The sequence below is a fragment of the Embiotoca jacksoni genome, unplaced genomic scaffold, assembly GCF_022577435.1.
Source record: "Embiotoca jacksoni isolate LCO1_2020_lvr unplaced genomic scaffold, fEmbJac1.0.p SCAF_18, whole genome shotgun sequence".
Lineage (NCBI taxonomy): Eukaryota > Metazoa > Chordata > Actinopteri > Embiotocidae > Embiotoca > Embiotoca jacksoni.
In genome coordinates, this window is record NW_027185318.1 from 7,266,661 (window position 1) to 7,286,295 (window position 19,635).

General features: G+C 42.4%; 2 protein-coding genes across 5 annotated transcripts; one reads left to right on the forward strand and one right to left on the reverse strand.

Moving 5' to 3' along the window:
* Positions 1–768: 768 nt before the first annotated feature.
* On the reverse strand, positions 769–5,440 carry LOC138200055 (MAPK/MAK/MRK overlapping kinase-like). Of its 2 annotated transcripts, none has more exons than XM_069152459.1 (12): positions 5,057–5,440; positions 3,787–3,901; positions 3,314–3,403; positions 3,152–3,222; positions 2,947–3,025; positions 2,804–2,852; positions 2,542–2,720; positions 2,179–2,280; positions 1,886–2,059; positions 1,590–1,749; positions 1,315–1,512; positions 769–1,041 (listed from the first exon to the last, which is right to left on the reverse strand). In XM_069152459.1, the coding sequence occupies exons 1-12, from the start codon at positions 5,229–5,231 to the stop codon at positions 964–966; spliced, it is 1,470 nt and encodes a 489-aa protein (XP_069008560.1). In that variant the 5' UTR covers positions 5,232–5,440; the 3' UTR covers positions 769–963. The 2 variants fall into 2 exon arrangements, with proteins under 2 accessions (XP_069008560.1, XP_069008561.1); XM_069152460.1 differs by lacking the exon at positions 5,057–5,440 and adding an exon at positions 4,613–4,696.
* LOC138200053 (ribosome quality control complex subunit NEMF) lies at positions 4,611–15,232 on the forward strand. Of its 3 annotated transcripts, none has more exons than XM_069152455.1 (33): positions 4,611–4,695; positions 5,579–5,653; positions 5,736–5,804; positions 6,581–6,683; positions 6,994–7,119; positions 7,247–7,395; positions 7,513–7,580; positions 7,694–7,783; positions 7,873–7,946; positions 8,032–8,102; positions 8,191–8,266; positions 8,363–8,503; positions 8,689–8,897; positions 8,995–9,165; positions 9,255–9,318; positions 9,454–9,542; positions 9,654–9,757; positions 9,850–9,912; positions 10,047–10,159; positions 10,907–10,964; positions 11,051–11,109; positions 11,197–11,317; positions 11,403–11,664; positions 11,768–11,810; positions 11,920–11,969; positions 12,131–12,272; positions 12,680–12,757; positions 12,883–13,101; positions 13,484–13,519; positions 13,661–13,767; positions 13,847–13,890; positions 13,990–14,069; positions 14,929–15,232. In XM_069152455.1, the coding sequence occupies exons 2-33, from the start codon at positions 5,595–5,597 to the stop codon at positions 15,004–15,006; spliced, it is 3,216 nt and encodes a 1,071-aa protein (XP_069008556.1). In that variant the 5' UTR covers positions 4,611–4,695; positions 5,579–5,594; the 3' UTR covers positions 15,007–15,232. The 3 variants fall into 3 exon arrangements, with proteins under 3 accessions (XP_069008556.1, XP_069008557.1, XP_069008555.1); XM_069152456.1 differs by having other exon boundaries at positions 4,627–4,695; positions 5,582–5,653; XM_069152454.1 differs by lacking the exon at positions 4,611–4,695 and adding an exon at positions 5,105–5,120.
* Positions 15,233–19,635: the final 4,403 nt, after the last annotated feature.

The window sequence follows — 19,635 nt, forward strand, 5'->3', positions numbered from 1 at the left end:
CTGACCTTGGGAGTTTTCCATGTTTGTTACGTTACGGCTTGAATCTCGGCGGACTCGTCGCAGCTCTCGACTTTGACGTGACCCCTCCGGGACGCAAAGATACTCTGGGAAATGTTGCTGTAACCTTTCCCTCATTGGTACTATTCAAAAACCTTATTAGACATTCAGTTTAAATGTACCTCTGTCCGTCCTCGTGATGTCATTTTTTTTTTATCAGGAAATTAATTACCAGCCGTTGGACCTTCCAGATCCCCAGAGTATTCAACCTTAAGTCACTTGTCGCAGTGTAATTACTCACAGGCAATCTCATTCAACGCCTTATTTAAACTTCTAAAAAAATCACACAAATAAATCACTGGTGTTAAGGGTAGGTGTGTCGTCAGTGCTGGATGACGAATTGATGAGATTTGTGTTTTAAGTCTTTTCCTCTTCTTTTTTTTTTTTTTATAGTGTCAAAAAGCTTTATCCTTTGTGATTCAAAGTTGTAAAACAATACAGTCCGAGTGCTTTTTAAAAGCGCTGTATTACTCGACACAAAGTTGAAAATGTGGATCACCAATAGTAATATCTTGTGTACTGTAACAGGCTCAGATTTAAGTCAGTTTTTATTTAAAGAGTTGTAAATATGTAACAACAGCTGAATAGGTCATGATAAATCTAAAAAGTACTCACTCTTAATCCAACATTATGCGAAGGAATGTAAGTGTTTGGGTTAGCAGTCTGCGTTTGTAAGATGGTCGTCTTTACGTTTCTCTCTCTCTCTCTCTCTCTCTCTCTCTCTCTCTCTCTCTCTCTCTCTCTCTCTCTCTCTCTCTCTCTCTCTCTCTCGAGCATTTTTTTTTTTTTTTTACAGATTTCAACATCAGGCCCGTCCAAACATTCCCCGCTCAACACATCTGTTTGTAAGTTCAGGTCTTTTCTGTTTTAAGTTTTTTTCATCTCATACTTGAGTGTTTTTGGCTCTCAGTAGCCTCCACGCTTCCTATCCAGAGGTGGCATACAGTAGGTCTTGAAAGCAGCACGGTGTGACTCATCCCGGGGCTGTGAAGAGAGGAAATGCAGCCTGAATGCCAAATCAAAGCACGAGCAAGCCACTTGTTTGGGTATGTTAATTTGACGCTTCTGTTTTTGTTTTTTTCCTCTTAAACCCTCAGAGAGAGCATTTTTAAAACGCCATCCGATATATGAAACAAAGCTGTCGGCTGTGTTTCAGAACATGGCTGCAGGGCCTTTGATAAAAAGTGACTCCCCGGAGACTGAAATGACTTGAGGATGTGAGAAGAAGGATGTTGGTGTTGGATTGCTGCGTTTTACCTTGGCCAACTGTGACTGGCACTTTTTGGACGTGATGGCTGGCAGTGTGCCCCGGTGGGTGATGGTAAATGCAGGCATGGTGGAGACTGGGAAGGAGACCTGCGGTCCTGGGACGACCAGGTTGAGCTTGGGCAGCTCTGCTGGGTAATGAGGGATGTTCCGCCTGATGAGCGGGTCTGCTACATGCTTCAGGTTGTGCTGAACGGAGAGAAAATATCAGGTGGGCTTTGGGCATTTGACTTCAGTTAACGTCGGCCGACAGAGTTCGGACTTACGCTCATTAAAGGCGTTTGTCTCGTGTGTCTTCCTCTCAGCTGTTTCCCCAGTCGGGTTGGTCGCCAGATGTGCTCCAAGGAGTTTTGCATCCCACCACTCCCTACAAGATCTGTAGCACCAGAAACTCTGTGAAGAGTCTCCGCTTTCTTCTCCGCCATCCTGGGAGAAAAGGAAACTATATTTCTGCCACGACATTTGAAATATCGAAGTTCTTTCACAGTTTGAGCGGGTAAACTTTGATCATTTTTGGTCACCCAAATATGATTTTAAAAAGCTGCAGGCTGCAAAACTTTACCTGATTTCCCTGAAGTACGTGTGCCTCAGGGCTGTTTCCGCGGAGATGCGTTCATCGGGGTCGTAGGCGAGCATCTGATAGAGCAGTGACAGCGCTGGAGCAGGACATTTGGGGATCAACCGCGAGATGCCAGTGCCTTTTTTTGTAGGGAAGTTGAAATGTATCGCTCTGGACCTGACAGACATTGAGACACCAAGACAAGTCTTCGTTGAATATATGAAACGGATGTGTTCACTGCTTAATGTGCGCCACACGTCTGCAACAGGTAGAACAACTCTTCAAACAACACCCACTGCTTGAACTTCCGGAGGACACCTTGGTCCGGTGTCCCCAACACGTCGTGGACCTTGGCGACCTGGTCCAACTCATTGCTTCCAGGGAAGAGGGGATTCAAGCTGGAACACACGGGTGTACAATGACAGGAGAGCCACAACAAAGCTATGCACATAACCTTTGTTGGACATTCGTTTATGCCCGTGACTGGTGGACAGGACCAGTGAAATCACAAGAAAACTAAAAACAAAGACGGGGGAAACATCTTGTCCGAGTAACCATATTTGACTTAAATATGCTGCCTTCTATCTGAACTGAAGTTTTTTTTTTTTTAGGTGTTTGAATTGCTGTGGCCGTCCCCTGCGGGGGGAGGGAGGGGATACCTCATGATTTCAAAGAAGACACAACCGGTGCTCCAGATGTCCATCTTCAGGCTGTAGTATCCATCAGTGAGCAGGCACTCGGGGGCTCTGTACCAGCGCGTGGAGATGTACTCCGTGTGCGGCGGCTTGGAGTACACACTCCGACATGAGCCAAAGTCTGCGAGCTTCAACACATTTTGCTGCGAGTGGTACAAAATTTTGCATTAAAAATGGGAATGACTCCAAGTCTTGTGAAACAAATAACGATAATGACGCGTCTCACTTTTATGAGAATGTTTTCTGGCTTCACATCTCTGTGAAAGATCCCACAGCTGTCAAAAAAAAAAAAAAAAAAAAAAAAATCAGCATACATGAATGAATAATTTTATTTGATGATTTCATGCGAATGTATTTGCTTTTTCTTACCTGTGCATATGTTCTAGTGATTTGCAAAGTTGGTACATGTAGTGTTTCACCGTATGGTCGGGCAGCGGCGATTGTCTTCCTGCAAGGTGTACGGTCAGTTATTGTCCATAATACGCACAAAACGTAACAGAAGAAGACAACTACATCTAAAGTTCCAGTTGTAGTCGTGTACTCTGCTTGTATTCTGTCATACTGGCAGACTTACCTTGTATGAACTCGTAGATATTCATCTCCATCAGCTCACATATCAAAGACACGGTTCCAGTTTCTTTGTCACTGGAACAGTGTATTAAGATATAATTAAAGGCCACATCGCACAAGCTTAAGATACGACGACAACTGTGACGGGCAACGCTCCAATACTCACAAAATCAGCTCATGTAGCTGGATGATGTTCGCATGAGGGCTCAGTCTCTTCATAGCCTGGACTTCCCGCAGGTTATTGGCCTGCTCCAGACTTATTAACGAAGAATATTAATACGGCAGGTGTATAAATACAGGGTACTTTTTGTTTTTTGTATCCACAGTGCTATATCATGGCTTTATGTGGCACAAAGTCCCGACAGTGTGTGAAAACATTGTTGAAAATGACACATGATAAATAATTGAAACAGATTTAAGGCGCATGATGAAACCAGTGCACCGACAACTCGCATTTCAAGTTCTGACATCTATTGTTACCGAATCACTACAAGGTCAAAGGCAGCTGACATCTAATAGGACAGTTAAAGGAAAGGAGGAGGGGGGGGGGGACGTGTCAAGCTGCAGACTCGAGTTTCAAGGGTCCACACACAACAGCCCGTGTACAGGATGAGCAGGTACATGTGCAGAGTACCTTACCTGTTAATTGTCTGCTTCATGGTTTTACACGCGTAGAACTTCCCATCTTTCAGGCTCTGAGTTTTTGCCACCTCTGAAAATGTGCCCTCGCCAATTTTCTTGATTATTTTGTAGCCTGCAACAATTGAATAAAAAATAAATAAATATATATATATATACATATATAAAAATAAAATAAATAAATAAATAAAAAGACTGAGAAAAGGGAAAACAATGCCGGAGCACAGTACTATCATATTACTATTGAACATTAGATTTTGAGAGCTGCTGGAATGTCCTGAACTTTTGACTGTGAATTTTTGTAATGTCTCCTGGGTAGTTAAATTACTTGCAGATTTGTTATTGCAGTTTTGATGTTAGAATAGCGAAATACACAGCACGTGACACCATTTGTATGCTTCATTAGACAGTTTTCTGAGTTTTACTTGCTGTGCAAAAAAAAATAATTTTAAAAATAAAAGTATTGTTTTGGGTGGGTTTTTTTTTTTTTTTTTTTTTTTTTTACCAACTCCACACACATTGGTGAGGGTTAATGACACGTGAGGTCGTGTGTAGGTCACTTTTTTTTTTTCTTCCCGCTAGTTAAAACTACGGTAAAAAATAAATAAATAAATAAAATTAAAAAAAATTAAAAGACCTTTAATAACGTAATAATAATGAATGCGTTCTTATTTGCTCGCGGGACGCGATGATTTACTCTTAAAAAAAAAAAAAAAGGTTAAAACAGAAAACACGAGACGGGGAAGAGAAATCTCATCGACGTGCGACCGCCCGTCAGACCTGTCTGTCATCGCTCGGCTCAAAACCTTTTCAACTCGGTACCTACGATGCATTCCTTTCGGTCTCAGCCGCCGCTCGTACGTCGATTATCCGTAACCTGTGCGTCCGGACGGTACATCTCAGTGTCGGGTACGGATTTATTTTACGCATCGAGGTTTGTTCAAAATCAAAAGGACGCCGGAGTCGCCTGATAACGTAACGGGGGGCGCCGAGCTAAAAAAAAGTCCCGCTCAGCGAGCCCTGTTAGCTGACCGTCGCCTTGGTAACGGAGCACGCCTTCGCCCTCCCGTCTGACCTGAAGGAAGGAAACTGGAAAACGGCACGTTGTCCGCTGCAGCCCCGGGCCGCTTTACTCTGAACATATTTACAAATAACATGCCCCGCTTGTGTATGAAACATACTCGTCAACGGGCAGGGCCTGATTATTTTTTTTGACGTGATTTTTTTTATTATTATTATTTTTTTTTTAATACGATCCCCTCTCCTTTACCTTTTTTCCAGAGGTGGGTGGTGACCGGCGGTTCGCACGGCTTCTTCTCGTTGTTGTTCTGCAGGTCCGCGACATTTCCCCTGTTGTTCCAGTCGGTGGTTGCTGGTGTTCTGTGTGCATTTCGAAGGGTTGCCCTGTTTTTCACGTCAATAAGCCAATTTGAGTAGTGCATCATTGATGCACGCGGAGTGGGGGAAAAAAAATTAAAAACCTCACCATGAGCTTACTAATGTACAGGGAGAGAGAGAGAGAAAAAAGAAAGAAAAGAAAAGTCCTGCGAGAGTAAAGCAGCTAGTTACGGCATTGAAAAAACAACATAACGTTGCCAGGCACGAATACATGTCATATTCACTGTTCACTGTGTAAAAGGCGTGGACCTGCGCATTTTCGTCCCACCTCGGCTTCCGTATAGAATGTCCAGTGTGCGCATGTTCAGCAATTCCTCGCACGTCTTCCTGGCTGATGTTGCTCTAGAAATGTGAATGTTTTTCTTTTCTTTCATTTTTTTTTTTAAACTGCAAGCAGGAGAAACGTCACTATGAAAACGAGATTCGCCACGGTGGACATCAGGGCAGTTATTGCCGAGATTAATGCAAAGTAAGTGACACGGCTGTTTGCAGCAACGGCTAACGTGGACGTGTTTGCTGCTTGGCTGATGTTCACCTCTTTTCTTTTGCAGCTACATTGGCATGAGAGTAAACAACGTGTACGACATCGACAACAAGACGTACCTCATCCGTCTGCAAAAGTAAGTACAGGGAGAAAACTTGACTCTAAAAGTTTCCCTGCAATGTGTGTCCCGAGACATGGATCTCCTCAAGTGAGGCTGGAATAAATACCACAATCAAAAACTTCTCCATTACAGAGAAATGTCCTGCAATGAAAACTGTAATTCATAGTAAGGAAGTACAAACCGTTATATAATATGTAAGTTTAATGCAGCAGTGCGGCCGTGATAATAATGATCATAATACCGGACAATAATAATAATTAAAAAATGCGGCCTGTTTGCTCATTTTAATGAATATTTATAGATTTGGGCATTAAAGTCTGCAATAATTCACGTTTTACAAAAAAATGGAATCTGTTTCGTAACTCTAACTTTATATGTAATGAAGTAAAAGGAACCTTCTGATATTTTCCCACAAAAAAAAAAAAAAAAAAAAAATGGAGTTCCTTTTGTGCTAAAAAAAAAAAATATATGTTGACATGTGGACACGTTAACTGCACGCGTGACAAAATGTGTGTCAACGCAACAACGCGGTCAAACTACACATCAGAGCGCAATGCACAACAGCAAGGTGTGCAACGACCTGGCAGAAGTAGAGTTCAAAGTGGAACAGGCATTGACAAATTGACGGGCGTACAGCGACATATTTTTGGTACAAACCGAAGCCCACGCTGAAATGCTCCGAGGTAAAGTACCTCCAACGTACACCCAAGCACAAAACTTAGAGTAAACACCGTTATACACACGGACTGAAGGTGATGGATGCAACTAACCGTGTTGTATTGTTGTCTCAGGCCTGACTGCAAAGCTGTTCTCCTCATCGAGTCTGGGACTCGTATCCACTCGACAGACTTCGAATGGCCCAAGAACATGATGCCTTCGGGCTTTGCAATGAAAGTAAGAACATCTTGATGATTTAATTAATAAATATCACGTTGGAAAACTGTTTTATTAGTCTCCTTTTGATGGATTTGTAATGTGATGCTATTGATTTTTCTCACTAAACAAATACGAAGTCAGATTTCACTGAGATTTTATTAATACCTCACTTACCTTTTTGTTTTGACAGAAACATTTATACAGAATGCATCAACATCAGACTTGTTTGCTTCTATAAAATCACAACTCCCGCAGCGGATCATGACTTGCCTCTTGTTGGATTGGAAGTTGTGATGACGCTGAATATTAAGGAAGCTTTTCTCAACAGTGTCGGAAACATCTGAAGTCACGCAGGCTGACCCAGGTCAAGCAGCTCGGGATCGACAGGATTGTCGACATCCAGTTCGGTTCGGATGAGGCTGCCTACCACTTGATCATTGAACTTTATGACAGGGTCAGAACTTTGCACTCAATGCTGTTTTTATTTCCACGTCTCACACGCACATCGACCCTCATCCAAACCGTTAACGCTGATGCCTGCGTGTTTGTGGATGCGTGTGTGTGTTTTATTTTTTTTTTAGGGTAACATCATTCTTGCAGATCACGAGTACACAATCCTGAATCTGCTGAGGTTTCGTAACGCAGAGGCAGAAGATGTTAAGATCGTGGTGAGGGAGCGGTACCCCGTGGAGAGCGCCAGACCTCCTGAACCTCTCATCAGTTTGGAGCGGTAACGCAACACATCTTCACATCATGCTTGTTGAGTTTGGGGATAGATTGGGACATCCGCCAGAGTTAAATCATGAATGTGTTGGTGAAAACTTCCTCTTTTGTTGTTTTTATATAGACTCACTGAAATCCTCAGCAAAGCACCAAATGGAGAGCAAGTGAAAAGAGTCCTGAACCCTCACCTTCGTAAGTTGCCAGGCAGCAGATACCTCAGAGTTTCTCTTTATTCTAAACTCCCTCTTGTCATGCAAGAAACACGACCGAACCATGTTGCGTGTCCTTTCCAAACACTTTCTCAGCCTACGGAGCCACTCTGATAGAACACAGTTTGATAGAAACGGGACTGCCAGGCTCTGTCAAGGTTGACAGTCAAGTTGATGCTGCACAAGGTAAAGCAGGACAGTTGGCGTAACAGTTATTCCTTCTGCAAATCGATTTTGTAAACCTGCAAATAAATCTGATCTGGCTGCTTTTTCAGTTGCACCTAAAATCCTGGAAGCCCTGCAGATTGCAGAAACGTACCTGGAAAAAACGGAGAGCTTCAGTGGCAAGGTAAAGGAGGAGATCTTTCATAAGCAGGGAAAGTACTTTGTAATTTCTGTTGTTGCATTTACAAAATTTGCTTTGTTAAATGAAGGGCTTCATCATTCAAAAGAGTGAGAAGAAACCAAGTTTAACTCCTGGAAAACCCGCTGAAGAACTGCTCACGTGTGTCTAACGCACAATCTGTTAGATATTAGAGTACTATGGTTGTTAATGTTATGATTATTTAGTGTATGTCAATGACGTCTTTCAGATATGACGAATTCCATCCATTCCTCTTCGCCCAGCATGCAAAGAGCTCCTATCTGGAGTTTGAAACGTTTGACAAGGTGAGTATTCGCACGCTTATTTTCTTTAAAATATTGAATGAAATCCTTTTTTCTCGCAAGATCGTCTTCCTCATCCGACGTGATCCTCTCACGCAGGCAGTGGATGAGTTCTTTTCAAAGATGGAGAGTCAGAAGATCGACATGAAGGCCTTGCAGCAGGAGAAGCAGGCTATGAAAAAGTTGGAAAACGTCAAGAAGGACCACGAGCAGAGGCTGGAGGCCCTGCACCAAGTACAGGTCAGCAACGTCGGCAGCATATAGGCGCACACATGAATGCGTAACATAAAGGCTCCTGCTCCCTCATGTACGCGTTTGTAAAATATTAATGTTGGTCTTCCGAAGTATGAATTAAAATATGCACCGGTCAGCTTATTTATCTCGCTGAAATCCGTGCGCAACAAATGTTGTCTTGCGTGTTGCAGGAGGTGGACAGAGTCAAAGGTGAACTGGTGGAGATGAACCTGCCGGTGGTCGAGAGGGCGCTGCAGGTGGTGCGCAGCGCGCTGGCCAACCAGGTGGACTGGACTGAGATTGGCATCATCGTCAAAGAAGCGCAAGCCGCTGGAGACCCTGTGGCGTGCGCCATCAAGGAGCTGAAGCTGAAAACCAACCACATCACCATGCTTCTAAAGTGAGATCATCACCGCAGAAAATGAACATCGGCACGGGAGCTCTCCGCTGGTTTTTGCATCGTGTGAATCCAAACTCGTGTGACTTTTTCCCACCAGGAATCCATACATTTCTGAGGAGGACCAGGAGGAGGAGAAAGCTGATGTGGAGGAGGGGAAAGGGAAGAAAAACAAAAATAAAGACAAAGGGCAGAACAAGAAGCCGCAGAGGAACAAGCCCATGTTGGTGGATGTGGATCTTGGCCTGTCGGCTTACGCCAATGCCAAAAAGTAAGCCTACGTGTCGGAAGGTGTTGGAAACACAGACTTGTGTATGAGACGATCGTGATGACTGACCTTGTCGTTCATGCTTTTTCAAGGTACTATGACTTCAAACGCACCGCTGAAAAAAAAGAGCAGAAAACCATTGAAGCAGCAGGCAAGGTGAGAACTCGGATTTGTCTTTCGTCCAAAGATAAAAACAGGAATTATTGCAGTTGTTGTATGATCAGCAGCAGTCGACAAGTTATGACAATTTCGTACTTTGATTCATGTTTTTCCATTTCACTTTAATTGAAGGCCATGAAATCTGCAGAGAAGAAAACCCATCAAACACTCAAAGAAGTCCAGACAGTGACAACCATTCAGAAGGCCAGGAAGGTCTACTGGTAAAAACCATTCGACTGCAAATACTGCCTGTACTTGTATATCAGTTTATCATTTACCTTCTGAGCAGGTGGATTCTGTTCTTCTCTCAAACATCTCTTCCCTTCTGGCAGGTTTGAAAAGTTCTTGTGGTTCATCAGCTCTGAGAACTACCTGGTCATCGCGGGAAGGGACCAGCAACAGAACGAGATGATTGTTAAACGCTACCTCCGGACTGGTAGTGAAACTTGTACACGCTCGTCCCTTTGAAAGATACATTCCTTCAGAAGCTGGTTCTCACATCATGTACCTGTATCTTCGCGTTCTCAGGTGACCTCTATGTTCACGCCGACCTCCACGGAGCAACTAGTTGTGTCATTAAGAACCCCTCAGGTAAACGTGCGCACGTGCCGTCACTGTGCTGCTTACTATGATACTCGATGTTACATTTTTTTTTTTTTTTTTTTTTTTTTTAAAACCGATATGTCTCGTCTGTCCTTCTCCACCTCTCCACCACGTCGCTCCAGGAGATCCCATCCCTCCTCGTACCCTGACAGAAGCTGGTACCATGTCTGTGTGCTACAGTGCTGCTTGGGATGCCAAGATCATCACCAGTGCTTGGTGGGTTCATCATCATCAGGTGAGTAAGGAACATGCCTCATGGTTGAAATGCACTTATTGGAAGTCGCTTTGGATAAAACATCGCAACTGGTTCCTCTCGTCCAAATTTTGGACATGCTATAGTATGACTTTTTCTTTTAACATATTTTGGACGACATGTTATAGTATGACTTTTTTTTATGACTGGCAAAATCCATCACACAACAATAACACTGTTGGTTGTCTGTTTTCTTGTTTGTTTAAATCTTTGCACTATTGTTTAGTTAGTTTTAATTTAATTTAATTATTCTATTTTATTTTATTCTATTTTATTGTATATGCTGTGCATTTTATATTTAATATTTTACTGTTGTTTTATTGCTTTCATGTACCTTTAATGCTGCTGTAGCGAAAGAATTTCCCCTTGTGGGATTAATAAAGTAACTATCTATCTATCTATCACTTTTTGGATGACATTTTTGTCATACTTTGGACGACATGCTATAGTATGACTTTTTTTCAAAAAAAAATTTTAGTATGCCAAACGTGCAGCATGCGAGGGCTGCACATTACTACTTGCAGTTTAAATTGCTATTATTTGTTTCATACAAACAAAACGGCTACCCATTAAAAAAAACCCATTCCTTCGTAACTTTAATTTGCAGTCAGAGGGTGCGTTATAAGACAGGAAAATAAATAATTTATCATGAGAAGCAAAAAAATATGACAAAGTTTAAGTAAAAAGGTTTGTATTGTTTATTATTAATTTGTGGTGTTATATCTGCAGGTGTCTAAGACAGCTCCCACTGGAGAGTATCTGACCACTGGAAGTTTCATGATCAGAGGTATGAAACACCAGCTTTCACACACATGACCGCCATCAAAGAATTAAGTTCAGCTGTTAACAAAACTGTGATGTTTTCCTCCACAGGAAAGAAAAATTTTCTGCCACCTTCGTACTTGATTATGGGCTTTGGATTCCTCTTTAAGGTAAATATCATCCTGAGCTGTGAGTCCATTTGAACTCTTTATCGTCCGCAAGCATTTAAGTTTCACTTCTTCCTCTTCGTCTTGCAGGTTGATGAGCAGAGTGTGTTTCGGCACCGAGGCGAACGGAAGGTGAAAACGCTCGAGGAAGACATGGACGAGGCCACATCCAGAACTGCTGAGCTGTTAGAGGAGGGAGAGGAGCTGATGGGTAAGGAGGACAAACATGCTGACTTCAGTTACACGTTCGTAAAGACCGTATTCAGGTGTCGCAACTGTTTGTGTCGCCTTTGCAGGTGATGACAGCAGTAACGAAGATCAAGGTGAAGCAGAAGAGCGAGAGACCAAGGAAGTGGAGAATAAAATGAAAAAGGAAAACGAGGTCGAAGGGGATGATGCTGCAGACGCGGGAGGGATGCTGTCAGAGCAGAGCAACGCAAATGTGGAGGGAGAGGAGCACGAAGAGGATGACGATGTTGAGGAAACGGAGAATGAAGAAAGTGAAGAATTCAGCTTTCCAGATACAACCATCTCCCTCTCTCATTTACAACCCAGCAGGTAAAATGACCTCCTACCAAGCAATAGAAAAGCTTTTCCTGCTTCTACAGGTGTATAACTGCACATGACAATAAGTGGTTAAATTCTCCATCCTTATTTCTAGGAGCGCTCAGAACCCTGCCTTCAAAAAAGAGACAACCACTCAGGTAATTATTACCATCTGTGGACATTTCAGTCATTCTATCAAAGTCAAATAAAAACGTTTTTTTTTTTTACACTTCTTTCACTAATGTTATTGAATTTATTTCTCTTCAGGCTGAAGTAGATTCACAAGGGAAAAAACACATGACTGCCAAACAGAGGAGGTGAGTGATGAGAACAGAAAGTACATGCAAAGAAATGGATGCATGTACGCGAGCCAGTTTTTAGGTTCAGCTTTAGCATCAGAGCAGTAATTGGACCAAGAGCAAAATAAGCGTGTCCAGTTGCTGATTTAATCTTCTGGTGTTTTCGTCTTCGCCCTCAGAGAAGACAAGAAGAAGAAGCAAAAGCAGGAAGGCTGTGACACTGAGGACAAGACTGAGATTTCATCCGGCGGACCGTCAGTGGATCAGGGGTCCAAAAGCGGAGGAGGACCCTCCCAGCAACCACTGAAGAGAGGTCAAAAGGTAAGAAGTGCTGCAATCTTGCTGTTTTTTTTTTAGATGAAAAAAAGAATAAATTTCAAGCGTAAATCATGCAGGAAAGATAAATAATCCTGAGTTCAGGCAGCTGGGAATTCAAAATAGCCCACTTCCCAGTTGCTCATGAACACACCATTACACCCACAAATAAACCCAAAGTAAAGGCCACAAAAACGTTTTACATTTTTTTTTAAAGCATCAATACCATCATCAATTTTTCCATTCAGTTGTTGTTAATCGCAAAATCAATGTGTATGACATGCTGTAATAAAATCTGGATTTTAAAATAAGAGTATTCAGGATGAGGTCAAGAGTTTCACTTGTTTTTTTTCTTGAACCTTCACTTATTCTTCCATCTGTGCTGCTCGTGTTTTCTACTGTTGTCACGGCAGAATAAGCTGAAGAAGATCAAAGAGAAGTACAAAGACCAGGATGAAGAGGACAGAGAGCTGATGATGCAGCTGCTCGGGGTGAGGATGAATAAGAAATGACTGCACAGTCCAGCCGGTACTTCTGCACTCGTGTTGCCACAGCTACACCGTCCCTAATATTGTCAAAATAAATAACATTTGTGTTGTTTTTTTTCCTCCCTCAGTCAGCTGGTTCCACAAAGGAGGAGAAGGAGAAGGGGAAGAAAGGAAAGAAGGGAAAGTGGAAAGAGGAACCCGCCAGGAAACCGGCCCCTCAGAAACAACAGCAGACACCTCGTAATGCCGAGACAGCAGTGAGGAAACCGGAGCAGGCAGGAGGAGGCGGGGTGGAGGAAGAGAGGCAGCCGGGAGAGGAGGGAGGTGCTCCAGAGCAGGAGGACAAGGTAGATGACAACACTCCATGGTGAACTCAGTGCCTTTTAACCCTCGTGTTGTCCTCGGGTGACCCGCAGCTGTGTTCAACCAAGTTCTATTTTATTTCTATATTTTTATATTTTTTTGGGGATCATTGGTCATCATTCTTTAAAGAAACCCTCACAGTCTCCTTGTCACCAATGATCCCAAAAAAATATGAAAATAAAATAGAACTTGGTTGAACACAGCTGCGGGTCATTTTGACCCAAAGACAACACGAGGGCTAAGTGCCAGTTAAATTCAAAACCTGAGCAGCACTATGATTTAAATGTGTACACCGCCAGCATCCACTTGTGTAGCCTTGAATGACTCGCAGCTACAGAGTGTCATCCATGTCTGCTTTTCTTTCAGGAAGATGAAGTGGACCCGGACAACCCCGGAGCAGAGGTGGGTTTCTACTCCAAACATTTCAATGTGGATTAAAAGAGTGAAATAGAAAGAAAATCTGCTTTCCCTAAAAAAAAAAAAAAAGAAAGAAAAGAAGCTTCATTTGGATTGGTTTGTTTGTTTGTTTGTTTGATGCTCCAGGAAGCGGAGAATCTGCTCACCTCGCTGACAGGCCAGCCTCACCCCGAGGACGTGCTGCTGTTCGCTGTGCCCGTCTGTGCTCCGTACACCGCCCTCTCCAACTACAAGTACGTGCCGTAAAGCTTTTTTTTGTGAAAGACGAAGTGAGAAGTCCACGGGCTAATGAAGCATTTTGATTTTCCACAGGCACAAAGTGAAACTGACACCAGGTGCTCAGAAGAAAGGCAAAGGTAAGGGTATCGAAACCTTCTATAACTAGAATTCATAGTCTTTGTTTGATGTTTTCTGTTTTTAGAATCGACGGTAATGTTATTTTTCGTTTCTACCAGCCGCACGCACTGCAGTGCTCAGCTTCATGAAAGCCAAAGAGGCCTCAACCAGAGAAAAAGATCTGTTCCGCAGTGTCAAGGTAAGCAAGTTTTAACTGCCTTGCCGTTAGTGGCCATTAACATGCATCCCGGAGGATCCGATCACTCGTGGTCCTCTATTTGGTGGTCACAAGTGGCCAGTGCATTTATCCGCCGCCGTGCAGAACCCGACCCTTTCCGCTGGAGAAAAAAAACTGCCAAATCTGAGCTGAAACGATGTTATTGGGTCAAGGCTGGCTATTTGATTATGAATTACAACCTCTTTTGAACTGGGTTAAGAAATTTACAAATGTGAAATACTTATTACATTTCCAATAGACGGCTCATTTTAAAATGAGGCTCGGGTGTGGCTGTCGGTTCGATTCCTTCTCTTTCTTTACGCGTTCAAAAGTTTATTTACGTGATGTATGAGGGTGGATCAGAAAGTTCTGCAACTAGTCCTGTTGAGCACAAACAGTGCACAGCACTGCGACTTTAACAGAGCACAGAGAAGTTATAACCCTTCAGGAAATACTGACATTTTTATGACGCTTAAGAACAAATATTATAGTATGACATTTTGGGCAACATAATATAGTATGATATTTTTCCAAAATGAAAAATTACATACTAGAGTATGTTGTCCAAAATATTTAAAAAAAAAATATATATCCAAAATGTCATACTACAATATGTTGCCCAGAATGTCATAGTATAGCATGGGGTTGAATTTAAGGTTTTTCTACTTGTCTGTATTTTATTGAATCTTTGGTGTTTGGAAATTGAACAAAACTACTTTTTATAGTAGTCATCTCCTCTTTAACACGTTTTTTGATGAAAGTATTGACTATTAAAATGACAGAGAATAATCTAATTAATAATCATTAAATTGAAACCCTCTTTCATCTTTCTGTGTTGCAGGATTCAGACCTGTCCAGAAACATGCCAGGAAAAGTTAAAGTGTCTGCTCCCAACCTGCTGGCTGCCAAGAAGAAATGAGAGACGGGTGAATACAGAAGTGTGTACAGTGTTGTATCAGCACAGAACTGCAGTTTAATCCAGTTCAGTGAGACTGCCAGCTAAATCTATATTTCAAACACGAGGGCTGCAGGTTACTCTTCAGTACTGTGCCCTTGTTTAAGTAAAAAAAAATCTTTTATTTTTAAAGATTGATTGTATTTGTTGATCAGCAACATGCAAATGAATAAAGTTTAAGAGATCAAAACTTCTGGTATGTGTTTATTCTTTGAGTACAAAGGATGCAATATATCCTACAATTTAAAAAAAAACAAAACGAAATAAAAAACAAACAAGGGAACTTTGTGCAAACCAGGCAAGTACAAACAAAGACCTACTGACATGAGGTATTTCAGTGCAATGTGGCTCAACATCCGATACACTCGAGTTATTTTAAGTTAGTGATTCAATTCAATTAAAATGCTACCGGAGCCACTTGGTACAATTTAAAGGCTTTGATATCCTTTTTGAGAACACATTTCACACTCATTTCATATTTCTGACTTTTTGGTCATATTTTGGACGACATGCTATAAGTATGACTTCCGTTGCAGTTATGTCATGCAACACAATGGTGCAGTTGTCAGTGTCGTCGTCTCACAATCTCGAGGTCCCCGGTTCGATCCTGGCCTGGGACTTTCTATGTGGAATTTGCATGTTCCTGCATAAGTAATAATGTAAAGTATGTCGTGCAATATGTGGACGACTAACTTATGCATGTAGTCCATGATGTAAATCAAACATCATGCATCTAGTCGTAAATGTGACAAAGTCACACTCCAAGCAAGAACATGCAATCCACCACAGACAGAGTTCCAAGCCCTTGATCGAAACGAGTACTTCCTGATAGTGAGACGACGACACGAGCAACTGCGGAGTTGTGTGGCCTTTATTGCATGTTTGTCTGACTTACATAACTTATATGACTTTTAAACATTTTATGGAAGAAGGTACTGTGGTGGAGTGGTTAGTGTTGTCGCCTTCCGGTCAGAAGGTTCCGTGTTCGATTCTTGGCCTTGACGAGACATTCCGTCTTGCATGTTACTGTCATGCTTTCCAGAGCGAGTCTCGAACCGGGAACCTTCTGACTGGGAGGCAAGCGTGACAACCACTGCACTGTTGATCGCTCTGCCCTAACATGTTTAAAAGTCATATAAGTCAGACAAGCATAAAGCATAAAGGCAGCAAAATGGTGCAGTTCCAAGCCAGCGCTGACAGGGGGCCTGGAACTTTGTGTGTGGAGGATTCTTGTTGAATGAAATGTTTTACATTATGGACTACATGCATAAGTTAGTCATCCATGTGATGGACGATAAACTTGACTTTTAAGTTATTAGTTTTGCAGAAGGATGCAAATTCAACATATAGACTGTCAGAGGCGGGAATTGAACCAACGACCTTCGGACTGCGAGACAACAACGCTGACAGGTGCGCCACTCTGCTGGCTAACATAACTTTAACGAAAGTCATACTTATAGCATGTCGTCAGAAATAGCACGTATATCATATTTCTTCAATGTTGTCCAAAATGTGATAAAAAGTCATACTATAGCATGTTGTCCAAAGTATCACATCATATTTTGAACGACATGCTACAGTATGACTTTTTGGTCATATTTTGGACGACATGCTATAAGTATGACTTCCGTTGCAGTTATGTCATGCAACACAATGGTGCAGTTGTCAGTGTCGTCGTCTCACAATCTCGAGGTCCCCGGTTCGATCCCGGCCTGGGACTTTCTATGTGGAATTTGCATGTTCCTGCATAAGTAATAATGTAAAGTATGTCGTCCAATATGTGGACGACTAACTTATGCATGTAGTCCATGATGTAAAACAAACATCATGCATCTAGTCGTAAATGTGACAAAGTCACACTCCAAGCAAGAACATGCAATCCACCACAGACAGAGTTCCAAGCCCTTGATCGAAACGAGTACTTCCTGATAGTGAGACGACGACACGAGCAACTGCGGAGTTGTGTGGCCTTTATTGCATGTTTGTCTGACTTACATAACTTATATGACTTTTAAACATTTTGTGGAAGAAGGTACTGTGGTGGAGTGGTTAGTGTTGTCGCCTTCTGGTCCGAAGGTTCCAGGTTCGATTCTTGGCCTTGACGAGACATTCCATCTTGCATGTTAATGTCATGCTTTCCAGAGCGAGTCTCGAACCTGGAACCTTCTGACTGGGAGGCAAGCGTGACAACCACTGCACTGTTGATCGCTCTGCCCTAACATGTTTAAAAGTCATATAAGTCAGACAAGCATAAAGCATAAAGGCAGCAAAATGGTGCAGTTCCAAGCCAGCGCTGACAGGGGGCCTGGAACTTTGTGTGTGGAGGATTCTTGTTGAATGAAATGTTTTACATTATGGACTACATGCATAAGTTAGTCATCCATGTGATGGACGATAAACTTGACTTTTAAGTTATTAGTTTTGCAGAAGGATGCAAATTCAACATAGACTGTCAGAGGCGGGAATTGAACCAACGACCTTCAGACTGCGAGACAGCAACGCTGACAGGTGCGCCACTCTGCTGGCTAACATAACTTTAACGAAAGTCATACTTATAGCATGTCGTCAGAAATAGCACGTATATCATATTTCTTCAATGTTGTCCAAAATGCGATAAAAAGTCATACTATAGCATGTTGTCCAAAGTATCACATCATATTTTGAACGACATGCTACAGTATGACTTTTTGGTCATATTTTGGACGACATGCTATAAGTATGACTTCCGTTGCAGTTATGTCATGCAACACAATGGTGCAGTTGTCAGTGTCGTCGTCTCACAATCTCGAGGTCCCCGGTTCGATCCCGGCCTGGGACTTTCTATGTGGAATTTGCATGTTCCTGCATAAGTAATAATGTAAAGTATGTCGTCCAATATGTGGACGACTAACTTATGCATGTAGTCCATGATGTAAAACAAACATCATGCATCTAGTCGTAAATGTGACAAAGTCACACTCCAAGCAAGAACATGCAATCCACCACAGACAGAGTTCCAAGCCCTTGATCGAAACGAGTACTTCCTGATAGTGAGACGACGACACGAGCAACTGCGGAGTTGTGTGGCCTTTAGTGCATGTTTGTCTGACTTACATAACTTATATGACTTTTAAACATTTTATGGAAGAAGGTAGTGTGGTGGAGTGGTTAGTGTTGTCGCCTTCTGGTCAGAAGGTTCCAGGTTCGATTCTTGGCCTTGACGAGACATTCCGTCTTGCATGTTAATGTCATGCTTTCCAGAGCGAGTCTCGAACCTGGAACCTTCTGACTGGGAGGCAAGCGTGACAACCACTGCACTGTTGATCGCTCTGCCCTAACATGTTTAAAAGTCATATAAGTCAGACAAGCATAAAGCATAAAGGCAGCAAAATGGTGCAGTTCCAAGCCAGCGCTGACAGGGGGCCTGGAACTTTGTGTGTGGAGGATTCTTGTTGAATGAAATGTTTTACATTATGGACTACATGCATAAGTTAGTCATCCATGTGATGGACGATAAACTTGACTTTTAAGTTATTAGTTTTGCAGAAGGATGCAAATTCAACATAGACTGTCAGAGGCGGGAATTGAACCAACGACCTTCAGACTGCGAGACAGCAACGCTGACAGGTGCGCCACTCTGCTGGCTAACATAACTTTAACGAAAGTCATACTTATAGCATGTCGTCAGAAATAGCACGTATATCATATTTCTTCAATGTTGTCCAAAATGCGATAAAAAGTCATACTATAGCATGTTGTCCAAAGTATGACATCATATTTTGAACGACATGCTACAGTATGACTTTTTTGTCATATTTTGGACGACATGCTATAGTATGACTTTTTGGTCATATTTTGGACGACATGCTATAAGTATGACTTCCGTTGAAGTTATGTCATGCAACACAATGGTGCAGTTGTCAGTGTCGTCCTCTCACAATCTCGAGGTCCCCGGTTCGATCCCGGCCTGGGACTTTCTATGTGGAATTTGCATGTTCCTGCATAAGTAATAATGTAAAGTATGTCGTCCAATATGTGGACGACTAACTTATGCATGTAGTCCATGATGTAAATCAAACATCATGCATCTAGTCGTAAATGTGACAAAGTCACACTCCAAGCAAGAACATGCAATCCACCACAGACAGAGTTCCAAGCCCTTGATCGAAACGAGTACTTCCTGATAGTGAGACGACGACACGAGCAACTGCGGAGTTGTGTGGCCTTTATTGCATGTTTGTCTGACTTACATAACTTATATGACTTTTAAACATTTTGTGGAAGAAGGTACTGTGGTGGAGTGGTTAGTGTTGTCTCCTTCTGGTCCGAAGGTTCCAGGTTCGATTCTTGGCCTTGACGAGACATTCCATCTTGCATGTTAATGTCATGCTTTCCAGAGCGAGTCTCGAACCTGGAACCTTCTGACTGGGAGGCAAGCGTGACAACCACTGCACTGTTGATCGCTCTGCCCTAACATGTTTAAAAGTCATATAAGTCAGACAAGCATAAAGCATAAAGGCAGCAAAATGGTGCAGTTCCAAGCCAGCGCTGACAGGGGGCCTGGAACTTTGTGTGTGGAGGATTCTTGTTGAATGAAATGTTTTACATTATGGA

Coding starts and splice junctions, on each gene's coding strand:
- LOC138200055 (XM_069152459.1), bottom strand. CDS start 5,231: ATGATGCACTACTCAAATTGGCTTATTGACGTGAAAAACAGGGCAACC. Junction 3,902..5,056: donor CACCCACCTCTGGAAAAAAG/GTAAAGGAGAGG, acceptor CAATTGTTGCAG/GCTACAAAATAATCAAGAAA. Junction 3,404..3,786: donor ATGAAGCAGACAATTAACAG/GTAAGGTACTCT, acceptor TTCGTTAATAAG/TCTGGAGCAGGCCAATAACC.
- LOC138200053 (XM_069152455.1), top strand. CDS start 5,595: ATGAAAACGAGATTCGCCACGGTGGACATCAGGGCAGTTATTGCCGAG. Junction 8,103..8,190: donor CCCGCTGAAGAACTGCTCAC/GTGTGTCTAACG, acceptor GACGTCTTTCAG/ATATGACGAATTCCATCCAT. Junction 9,913..10,046: donor TGTCATTAAGAACCCCTCAG/GTAAACGTGCGC, acceptor ACGTCGCTCCAG/GAGATCCCATCCCTCCTCGT.